Below are 12,295 nucleotides of genomic sequence, written 5' to 3' on the forward strand. Positions count from 1 at the left end.
GGCAGTGTCTTGGGACCTCCTGCCAACTCACCTCACCCCTTCCCAGGAGCTGGTTTCTTTAGGAGCTCTGATACGGTTTCTCTGAAAGTTGTTCCTTTTCCTTCACTGTTCCTGGATCCTGACCTCTGCTGAGGGTGTGGGGGTTCTGGGGGAGGCTGTTGGGCCCCCCAGGCAGAGCCATGGGCATGTCTCACCAGCCATGTATCAGGGCCTCCCCATACATTCCCCCAAGGTCACAGAGTCCACAGCCACAGCAGGCTGGCCAGATGCAGTCAGAACTTTGGGAGCCCCTGTAGCTGCTGCCTTGTCTCCGAGATAGTAGAAGTTGTTCTGTACTCTTCACACGTGGGTGCGCACGGCAGGAGGCTTCAGCACGGGAGCCATGCTGAGGTGGTGAACTGTGCCATCTGCAGAGCGACATGATGCGCTGTACGTGGTGGGGTCTCTGGACGAGACGCTGGAGCTGAGGGGCATGCGCTACCACCCCATCGACATCGAGACGTCCGTGATCCGTGCGCACAGGAGCATTGCTGAATGGTGAGGGCCCAGGGGACCAGCTGGCAGCTCTCGCGCGGTCATGTGGGCAGCCACCTCCTCTCCAGGAGCAGACCCCAGACACACTCTGCGAATCATGTGCCAGAGACCCCTTGTTTGGGTTTGCTTGGTTTTTCTTCTTCTCTCAATCAGTCTTAAACTAAGAGTCTGTCCCCAAATGCACAGGCAAAATGTGAGCGCCCCAGTTACTCCGAAATACCTCTGCATTTGCATGGATTTCCTAATTTAAATGGTCAAGACGCATGATTTCCTCACTTTGGAGGGAGGTTGCTGTGGGAAAAGTACAGCTTTCAATATCAAATAATATTCTTGATTCTTGTTATTCAGTTGCTAGGTTGAATCCAACTGTTTGTGACCCCATGGACTGCAGCATGCCAGGCTTCTCTGTCCTCCACTATCTCTCACACTCACGTCCCTTGAGTCAGTGATGTCATCCAACCATCTTGTCCTCTGTAGCCCCTTTCTCCTCCTGCCCTCGTTCTTTCCCAGCATCAGTGTCTTTTTTCATTGAGTGAGCTCTTCACATCAGATGGCCAAAATATTGGAGTTTCAGCTTCAGCATCAGTCCTTCCAGTTGAAACCAGTTCTGATGTGATGTAGCCTCAGAGTGTAGGCTGTACTTGAGCTCACGGCTCTTGTGAGAAGAAAAATTGCCTCACCAAACCAGGCAGATAATAGAGACCACTTGAGGCTTGCAGTGAGGAAATAGAGTTTATTGAAAAGGGGCAGAGAAGACTTCCGACATAGACATCAGAAGTGGGTAGAGAGAGTCCCCACGTTGTTAACTTGAGCAGAAAATTATATACTTTTCAGTTGGCTGCTTAGGTAAAAAGAATATCTCAAGACTGTAAAAGTTCCACCAGACCCTTTTCCAAGGCATCCTGAGATAACTTTAGTTCGAGATTAGCCAGAAGGAACGAATTCCTGTTGAGGAGGAAAGCATGCCTTTAAGCAAGATGTTGTTGCTATATAATTATTAACACGGTGCCTACATGACTGCTAAGGTAAAGAATTCAGACTTTATCCCTGAGGGGCCTTGGACTACTTATCAAACTGGCTGAAGTTAACTATATCACACTGAGTATTGAGGGTTGATTTCCTTTAGGATTGTCTGGTTTGATCTCCTTGCTGTCCAAGGGACTCTCTAGAGTCTTCTCCAGCACCACAGTTAGAAAGCATCAATTCTTTGGTGCTCAGCCTTCTTTATGGTCTAACTCTCACATCGATGTACGACTACTGGAAAAACCATAGCTTTGACTGTACAGACCTTTCTTGGCAAAGCAATGTCTCTGCTTTTTAATATGCTGTCTAGGTTTAGCATAGCTTTTCTTCCAAGATGCAAGTGTCTTTTGGTTTCATGGCTGCTATGATTTTGGAGCCCAAGAAAATATAGTCTGTTACTGTTTCCACTTTTCCCCCTTCCATTTGCCATGAAGTCATGGGACCAGATGCCATGATCTTACTTTTTTAAATATTGAGTTTTAAGCCAGCTTCTTCACTCTCCTCCTAACCCTAACCCATCTTGTCCCATCAGTTCATGGCAAATCAGAGGGGAAAAATAGAAGCAGTAACAGATGCTTCCTCCTTTGAAGGAAAGCCAACAAAGGTCTGTAGTCACAACTATGGTTTTTAAACCTGATGCAAAGAACAAGTCATTAGAAAAGACCCTGATGCTGGGAAAGATTAAGGGCAGAAGGAGAAGAGGGTGGCAGAGGGTGAGATGGTTAGATGGCATCACGAACTCAATAGACATGAGTTTGAGCAAATGCTGGGAGATAGTGAAGGACAGGGAAGCCTGCTGTACTGCAGTGCAAGGGGTCACAAAGAGCTGGACACGACTTAGTGACTGAACAACTGTATTCGAATTCTTTGGCTGACTATGAGGACTACTCCATTTCTTCTAAGGGATTCTTGCCCACAGTAGTAGATATGGTGGTCATCTGAATTAAATTCACCCATTCCCCTCCCTTTTAGTTTGCCGATTCCTACGGTGTCAGTGTTCACTCTTGCCATCTCCTGCTGGACCACTTCCAATTTACCTTGATTCATGGATCTAACATTCCGGGTCTCTATGCAATATTGTTCTTTCATCAGACGTTACTTTCACCACCAGACACATCCACAACTGAGCTTCATTTCCACTTTGGCCCGCTGCTTTATTCTTTCTGGAACTCTTAGTAATTGCCCTCTGTTCTTCCCCAGTAGCTCTTCCCCGTATTAGACACCTTCCGACCTGGAGGGGCTCATCTTCTGGTGTCATGTATTTTTGCCTTTTCATATTGTCCCTAGGGTTCTCTAGGCAAGAATGCTAAAGAGGATGGGTCCTCCAGTGGACCATTTTTTGTCAGATTTGTCTTGATTCTTAGAGAGAACTTTAATTAGAGTAGATATTCCAATAAAACACACTTAGCCAAACCTTTGAATTGTAACTGACTTGAGCAGAGGATGACGTCAGTAAACCTGCTTAAGTATGTTTCAGTGGTCTTTGCCTGGCATCATTTCCTGTGTGTCCTTGGCCCCTGAAGCCATTGCCCAGCCCCATGTGACACCATTCGCCTTCTACCTGCAGCGCTGTGTTCACCTGGACCAACCTGCTGGTGGTGGTGGTGGAGCTGGACGGGCTGGAGCAGGACGCGCTGGACCTGGTGGCCCTGGTGACGAACGTGGTGCTGGAGGAGCACCACCTGGTGGTGGGCGTGGTGGTCATCGTGGACCCGGGTGTCATCCCCATCAACTCCCGTGGGGAGAAGCAGCGCATGCACCTGCGCGATGGCTTCCTAGCTGACCAGCTGGACCCCATCTACGTGGCCTACAACATGTGAGCCCGCTCAGCCCCGACCAGCTGGACCCCACCTGCATGGCCTACAACACGTGAGCCCACTCAGCCCCGACCAGCTGGACCCCACTTGTGTGGCCTACAGCACGTGAGCTTGCTCAGCACCAGCCCCAGAGGGGCCTCATGAGCCATTGGAGGGGCTGGGGTACGTCTGCAGCCCCTGGGGAGAGGACCCCAGGCTCCTGAGCACAGGGCCCCACCCATGCGCTTACATACCCATCTCATTCTAGAAACCACTTCCTGAATTACTCAAAACCTTTTAATCATCTGGAACATTTACAGAAACATGAATGTCAGTATTGCAACAGATGGTGTGACTGGGAAAGAAGCCTGGTGCGGGCACTGCAGGTGCTGTAGGTGTAGTCCTCTGCTGTATTATGAGTTTGCACTTTTTTTAGGCTAAAAATTCAGTTCTCGATTTTAAAAATTCAGCTATACCATTTCAGATGACAAGGTCATACTTAGAATTTATGCGAGAAGGAATTTGAGGCCCAGGGACAGCTGCTTCAGTTCTGATTCACAGGGAAGAGCAAAATACAGAAAGGCTGGTGGGCAGGGCATGATCCTGGCCTGGCCCCCTCTTCCCCACCCCCGACCTGCTTTGGGCCCCAGACCAGGCTCATGCACACACACTTCCTCTCTGAACATTGGTATGCCACCTGCCTGCCTGTGTCATCTCTAACCCTCGACAGGGTCCATCAGGTGAGCAGCTGTTTCAGAAAGATAAAGAAACGCTGAGTTTTAAACCTCTTTCTGCATTTCTGACTTGTTGCTATTCAGCTGAAGTGCTGATTTTCATGACCACAGTATAGGATCTTCTCACTGTCCAAAAGTGTACTGAGTTACTGTTTTTATTACACATCAGCAGATGTGGACTCACCGGTGGGCTGAGGTTTACATGTGTGGTGGTACAGCCCAGGGCCCGAGAACTTTGCCAGCCACTGTTGCATCGTGAGTTGTGTGCCTGTAAAATTTGGCCAAATCATGTTCACTTATTTTATTTGAACTCGACTAAACTGAGTGATATAATATTATAGTAAATATAAATCAGAGAACGTGAAATCCTTTAGATACTTCTAAGAATTTGAAGTTAAGCTCGAATCTAAGACAGAGTATTTTTGTATCACTAATAAAAAATGTGTTACGAATTGTCAGGGACTGCGGGTCAGAAAGTTTACGAATCACATGCTTCCTAGAAACAGCCAGGTTTTTCTGGAATTAACCTGAATCAGTGCCTAACAGTTGTTAATTCTTTACCATTTAAAATTCTCCGCCAAAAAGGCCTGGCTGACTGGGCTGACTCTCACATCTAACTCTCGGCTACAAGTAGCTTGTGCTCAGTAGCTCTTGGTATGCAGTGTGGTATGTAAGAACATACTGGAACTGAACAGTCCTCGTGTAATTATGTATATAACATGTGTAACTTATTGTTTGACATACAGAGGTTCTAGCAATGGACTAATGGATATTCCTCATAACAGAATGGCCTGTAGGAGAGGAACCACCCAGCCCTTTATGTTGTCATTTTATAGCAACAGGCATTGTAAAATTTTTGTATTGAAAGGTAAGTGGCAGTAAGATACGTCTTGTAAATTAAGATTTTAAGAAGCATTAAAATGTTTTAAAATTACTCTCTGGGAATTCTGTATGTCAGAAAAAATTTTTATATCAATATGTTAATAAAAGTTATGGACTGTTTGTAATTCTGCCATTTGAAATGTGTGAAAAGATTTTTTAAATTACCCCAAAAAGCAGGTATTTTATTATGCATTTTTCTTTGCTGAATATAGAAGCATTTATGCTGCAGCATAAAATCTACAAAGCACATTAAAGTATAAAGAATAAAATTTAAATCTCCCATAATCCTACCTCTCGTTTAATGACAGTGTGTTAGTATTTGATGTAAATCCTTTCCAGGTTTAATTTTTTTCTTTAAAAACACTTCTACAAAATTAGGTCAGTCATATACTTTTATAATCAGCTTTTGTACTTAATAAATTAGACTTTTAATCTGTTCGATATATTCTTCTGCATGTTTTAACAATTGTGTCACACAGCAGGTGGGGGCAGCTTGTCCTCACAGGCTCTGTCAGCACCCTCTCAGCCTGCTACCATGAGCCTCCTCACAGGAGCACGTTCATACGCACAGCCTGCCTGGGGCTCAGCTCTGCTGGGGTGAAGCTTTGGGCACTCCATCCTTGGAAGGGCACAGGGCGGAGTGGAGAGGCTGTTCCTGGAAACCTGAGAACACTGGCAATAAAAAATGAGTCCCTGTCAGTCAAATAAGTATCCTGTCTGGTGATGCTGTATATATTTTCATGTGTTTGTGGTCATTTTACTTTCTCATTTGATGTGTTTTACTTGGCAGTTCTTATGGTGTGCAAGGGTTTTTGGGTTTTTTTTTTTAGTTGATTTGTAGGAGCCAGTTTATGTTAAGGATCAGAACCTCTGTATAATCCATACTTTTCCTACTGGGCCATTTGTATCTTGATTCTCTGTTTTTGTTTTTAATTGAAGGATAATTGCTTTACAATATTGCATTCTGCTTGTTTTTTAAATGTACTGATTATTTTATGCAAACTAAGGTTACTTGTGCTTAATTTCAGATTATGAATATAGCTGACTTGTTTCAGAGAGATTGTCCTGGGATGGTCAGCTCAACTCTATGGGGAACGACTCACCTCCTGTGTTTGCCTCTTCTTGCCAGAGTCTGCCAGAGTCAGACGCTGTCTCCAGGGCCTCTCCCTGAGAGCAAGCGTTGTTGGAGAATCATGCACATGCTACTTGCTGGTGCAAAAACGAGAGAGGAGCATTCTCTTTCTACCTGAGACCATGCTGCATAAGTTTTAGGTCTTGAGTTAAAGAAGAAACACTTTCTCTAAACTGGATGCAGTAACAGTGTAATAACACTGTGTATAGCATTTGTCCTCTTTCCTCTGATACTCGTTTGGCTTCTCAGGTGGCACTAGTGGTAAAGAACATGCCTGCCAGTGCAGGAGCCATAAGAGAAGTGGGTTTGATCCCTAGGTCAGGAAGATCTCCTGAAGTAGGAAATGGCATCCCACCCCGGTATTCTTGCCTGGAAGATCCCATGGATAGAGGAGCCTGGCTGGCTACAGTCCATAGGGTCCCAAAGAGTCGGACACAACTGAAACTACTTAGCACTCTTGATACTCAATTTCAGTAATGAATTCTCTTAAAAGGTAACTATATGCAAAACTTGAAAACCTCTTTATGTTCAAGAACAATCATCTTTGAACTGTCTGAACAGGTAGCTGGACCACCCTCCCCACATGGGAAGTCTGAGAACCTGCAGCTTCACCCAGGTGAGCTCAGTCCCTTCCTCATCTCGATTCCCCACCCTCCCCCCCACCACTTCCCTACGTCCAGCAGTGCCCTTCAGGTTCAGTGTGAGAACTATTCCACATGAATCATGAGATGTTTTGGAAGTATTTGCCAGGGCCATATGAGGCAAGAAACTGAGGCATTAACCCTTAGTTTTAAGTGCCAGCTAAGTGAGGGCAACTTACTCCTCAGGCTCTCATATCTATTAAAGAGCCACATGTCTTAAGTGTTCATTGCAGATGCCACAAGACAGAAGTTGAAAAGGGGCCACAAGGGGCCAGATGAAGCTTTGGGGAGGAGGGAGCACAGGTGTATTGCTACCTATTGCCACTCCAGTAGCAGCGAGCTGGACCTCCAGGTGTGCACCCAGGTACTGCAGCAACTCCCAGGGGAGCAGAGGATAAAGGCCATCTGGAGGCTGTTGTGCTGCGATGGGGTGGGACACAAGTTCAGACACAGTGGTTAGCATTTGCTTTACATCAGAAGGTAAAGAAAGAACGTCAACTTCTGGCATGATGAGATGAGAAGCTCTGTGTACATGCTAGCCAGCAAAATGGGTGAAAATTTAATTTTAAGCTTTTGGAAATGGTCGTAAGAGCATATACAACAAATGAAGAAACAGCTAAATGTGACAGTTGAGTAATAAAAACAAGTCTTTTTTCAATATAAATTTATTTCTTTTAATTGGAGGCTAATTATTTTACAATATTGTATTGGTTTTGCCATACATTGACATGAATCCGCCATAGGTGTACATGTGTTCCCCATAGGTTTGGAAGTTTTGGCCACAGCAGTCAGATTAGAAAAATAAAACGAATCCAAATTGGAAAAGAAGCAAAACTCACTGTTTGCAGATGACATGATCCTCTACATAGAAAACCCTAAAGACTCCACCAGAAAACTACTAGAGCTAATCAATGAATATAGAAAGTTACAGGATATAAAATCAACACACAGAAATCCCTTGCATTCCTATACACTAATAATGAGAAAATAGAGAAATTAAGGAAACAATTCCATTCACCATTGCAACGAAAAGAATAAAATACTTAGGAATATATCTACCTAAAAAAATAAAAGACCTATATATAGAAAACTATAAAACACTGGTGAAAGAAAGAGGACACTAATAGATGGAGAAATATACCATGTTCATGGATTGAAGAGTCAATATAGTGAAAATGAGTATACTACTCAAAGCAATCTATAGATTCAGTGCAATCTCTATCAAGCCACCAACAGTATTTTTCACAGAGCTAGAACAAATAATTTCACAATTTATATGGAAATACAAAAAAAAAAAAAAACCCTCAAATAGCCAAAGCAATCTTGAGAAGGAACTGGAGGAATCAACCTGCCTGACTTCTGGCTCTACTACAAAGCCACAGTCGTCAAGACAGTATGGTACTGGCACAAAGAGAGAAATATAGATCAATGGAACAAAATAGAAAGCCCAGAGATAAATACACGCACCTAGGGACACCTTATCTTTGACAAGTCTGTTGTTTGAACCAAGACTATTCATTCCCTCCAACCTCTCAGCTGAGCCAAGCAGAAATCTACTGCAGACATGTGGAGCCAGGGACACAGGCTTCTGTCCCACCGGTTATCTGTTGGTACAGATATGTTCTGGGTGAGAGCAGATGAGAGAGAACATGCTCTGTTCTTCTCTAGTGGGTGGAGTTTTCACCTTGAGCAAATGATTCTAACTATACAGGGTGCTGGGTGCTCTTCCAGCTAGTGAGATGGGAGGGACATAGTGCTTCTAACTATACAGGGCCAAGGTGCCCTTCCAACTCGTGAGATGGGAACAAAGGGCCTCCAAGTATACAGGGTCCTGGGTGCCCTTCCAGCTCATGAGATGGGAGGGACATAGCGCTTCTAACTATACATGGCCCCAGGTGCCCTCCCAGTTCATGAGATGGGGAAGAGACAACTGGGAAGACTTCAGGCTAATGACCCCCACTCCACTGAACATTTAGCTCCTGAAGCTGGGGAGTCACCCAGATAGATGGGAGCCACTGTTCTCACTTCAGAGCCCAAAACCCTGCTCAGAGATCTTCCTGCTGGGAGAAGCAAGCTGTAAAACAGGTAGCTCCTCACCTCTTGTAAAAGCACAGACTTTCTTTGCATAGAGGAGGTCAGTCAGAAGGGCACTCTTGAAAGCAGTACAAGTGTGGTGAAAGGCAGTTGGGAGGAGGTTCATAGAGTCAATGAAGACACAGACTGAATTACAGGCCAACTAGTTTGCAGGAGAATCAGGGGAGGAGACAGCCAGGAAGAGCCCTCCTGAGGACAAACTTCAAACTCTGACCTTGGGAACTCTCTCTTCTGTAAATCCTAAATTAGGTTATTAGGCTATAGAGCAGTTTATGCCCCTAGAGCATTGCTGACAACAGTAGAGCAATCAGCTGTGAATGGATGGACCTTCAGAGTCGAGTGTGGTCAGGGAAAGAGAGTGGAGATCGCTGCAATACCACTGTCATTTCAGGATGACTTCAAGAAGCAACAGTTATAACTGGACATGGAAAAACAAACTGGTTCCAAACTGGAAAGGAGTACATCAAGGCAGTATATTGTCACTCTGCTTACTTTGCTTATATACAGAATACATCATGCGAAATGCTGGGCTGGATGAAGCACATGCTGCAATCAAGACTGCCAGAAGAAATACCAATAACCTCAGATTTGCAGATGACACCACCCTTATGGCAGAAAGTGAAGAGGAATTAAAGAGCCTCTTGATGAAGGTGAAAAAGGAGAGCACAAAAGCTGGCCTAAAATTCAACATTCAAAAAAACTAAGATCATGACATCCAGTCCCATCACTTCATGGCAAATAGATGGGGAACCAATGGAAACAGTGACAGACTGTGTTTTCTTGGGCTCCAAAATCACTGCAGATGGTGACTGCAGCTATGAAATTAAAAGAAACTCCTTGGAAAAAAAGCTATGACCAACCTAGACAGCATATTAAAAAGCAGAGATATTACTTTGCTGACAAAGGTCTGTCTATTCAAAGCTATGGTTTTTTCCAGTAGTCATGAATAGATGTGAGAGTTGTACCATAAAGAAGGCTGAGCATTGAAGAGTTGATGCTTTTGAACTGCAGTGGTCACTCGCCACAACTTCAGGAAGCCCACAAGCAGCAATGAAGACCCAGCGCAGCCAAAAAAAGTAAGTTTTTAAAAAGGATGATTACAGGTCAAAAAAGTCAAGTAAATAAATAGATATGAGACACACAGAAAACAAAAAGTGAAATGCTAGAGGTAAATCCAACTATATCAATAATAACAGTAAATGTGAATGGGTTAAACAATTCATTCAAAAGGCAGATTTTTCAGACTCTGTGTGTGTATGTGCATTACCCTACTATCTGCTATTAAAAAGGCATGTTCTATCTAGATTCAAAGATACAAATAGATGGAAAGTAAAAGACTGGAAAAATATATTTCGTGCAAATAGCATATAACTTGTATCACAAAGTCATAGTGGCTTTACTGATTTTAGGTAAAATATACTTTAAAACAAAAATCAGAAAAAAAAAAGTGGGACATTTTATGATGAAAGAATCCACCCATTAGAAAGACCTAATGATTATAATACATGTGCACCTCACAAAAGAGCACTGACATACACAGAGCAAAGCTGATGAAAAAGAAAGGATGATAGTTGGGACATCAATACACCATTTTCTACAATGGATAGAATAACCAGTCAGAACTTCAACAAGAAAATGAAGGAGTTGGACAGCACTGTAAACCAGCTGGACCTAAAGTGAAGTCGCTCAGTCGTGTCCAACTCTCTGCGACCCCATGGACTGTAGCCTACCAGGCTCCTCCATCCATGGGATTTTCCAGGCAAGAATACTGGAGTGGGTTGCCATTTCCTTCTCCAGAGGATCTTCCTGACTCAGGGATCAAACCCGGGTCTCCCGCATGGTAGGCAGACGCTTTACCGTCTGAGTGAAGAGCAGGATGCAGGGTCCTCCTGAGTGCTCACAGAACATTCTCCAGGCTAGATTCTACATCAGGCAATAGAGCAAACCTCAGTAAATTCTAAAAAGATATGAATTACTCATGTATAAAAGATAGGAAGCATCAACTCAGTATTCTTGCCTAGAGAACCTCATGAACAGTATGAAAAGGCAAAAAGATAGGACACTGAAAGATGAACTCCCCAGGTCAATAGATGCCCAATATGCTAGTGGAAATCAGTAGAGAAATAAATCCAGGAAGAATGAAGGGATGGAGCCAAAGCAAAAACAACACCCAGTTGTGGATGTGACTGGTGATAGAGGCAAGGCCCGACTAAAGGGCAATATTGCATAGGAACCTGGAATGTTAGGTCCATGAAACAAGACCATTTGGAAGTGGTCAAACAGGAGATGGCAAGAGTGAACATTGACATTCTAGGAATCAGCGAACTAAAATGTACTGGAATGGGTGAATTTAACTCAGATGACCATTATATCTACCACTGTGGGCAGGAATCCCTTAGAAGAAATGGAGTAGCCATCATGGTCAACAAAAGAGAATGACATGCAGTACTTGGATGCAATCTCAAAAACGATAGAATGATCTCTGTTCGTTTCCAAGGCAAACCATTCAATATCACAGTAATCCAAGTCTATGCCCCGACCAGTAATGCTGAAGAAGCTGAAGTTGAACAGTTCTATGAAGACCTACAAGACCTTTTAGAACTAACACCCAAAAAAGATGTCCTTTTCATTATAGGGGACTGGAATGCAAAAGTAGGAAGTCAAGAAATACCTGGAGTAACAGGCAAATTTGGTCTTAGAGTAAAGAATGAAGCAGAAAAGAAGCTAATAGAGTTTTGCCACAAGAACACACTGGTCATAGCAAACACCCTCTTCCAAGAACACAAAAGAAGACCCTACACATGGACATCACCAGATGGCCAGCAAAGAAAACAGATGGATTATATTCTTTGCAGCCAAAGATGGAGAAGCTCTATACAGTCCGCAAAAACAAGCTGGCTGTGGATCAGGTCAGATCAATCACTCAGTCATGTCCGACTCTTTGCCACCCCATGAATCGCAGCATGCCAGACCTCCCTGTCCATCACCAACTCCCGGAGTTCACTCAGAGTCAGTAATGCCATCCAGCCATCTCATCCTCTGTCGTCCCCTTCTCCTCTTGCCCCCAATCCCTCCCAGCATCAGAGTCTTTTCCAATGAGTCAACTCTTCGCATGAGGTGGCCAAAGTACTGGAGTTTCAACTTTAACATCATTCCTTCCAAAGAAATCCCAAAGCTGATCTCCTTCAGAATGGACTGGTTGGGTCTCCTTGCGGTCCAAGGGACTCTCAAGAGTCTTCTCCAACACCACAGTTCAAAAGCATCAATTCTTTGGCACTCAGCCTTCTTCACAGTCCAACTCTCACAACCATACATGACCACAGGAAAAACCATAGCCTTGACTAGATGGACCTTTCTGCTTTTGAATATGCTATCTAGGTTGGTCATAACTTTCCTTCCAAGGAGTAAGCGTCTTTTAATTTCATGGCTGCAGTCACCATCTGCAGTGATTTTGGAGCC

The 12,295-nt window shown here is 44.0% G+C and overlaps 1 protein-coding gene across 8 annotated transcripts in view; it reads left to right on the forward strand.

Moving 5' to 3' along the window:
- The window catches only part of DIP2A (disco interacting protein 2 homolog A), a 121,350-nt gene extending 115,426 nt beyond the window's left edge, over positions 1 to 5,924 (forward strand). For 7 of the 8 annotated variants that reach the window (XM_027548407.1, XM_027548424.1, XM_027548416.1 and 4 more), the window contains 2 exons: positions 414 to 537; positions 3,125 to 5,924. In XM_027548407.1, the coding sequence (XP_027404208.1) occupies positions 414 to 537; positions 3,125 to 3,377 (377 nt within the window). In that variant the 3' untranslated portion in view covers positions 3,378 to 5,924. Of the gene's footprint in view, positions 1 to 362; positions 538 to 3,124 lie in introns of those variants that run through there. The other variant, XM_027548468.1, reaches the window with a different exon arrangement.
- The last annotated feature ends 6,371 nt before the right edge of the window (positions 5,925 to 12,295 follow it).

Source organism: Bos indicus x Bos taurus, chromosome 1, assembly GCF_003369695.1.
Source record: "Bos indicus x Bos taurus breed Angus x Brahman F1 hybrid chromosome 1, Bos_hybrid_MaternalHap_v2.0, whole genome shotgun sequence".
NCBI lineage: Eukaryota > Metazoa > Chordata > Mammalia > Artiodactyla > Bovidae > Bos > Bos indicus x Bos taurus.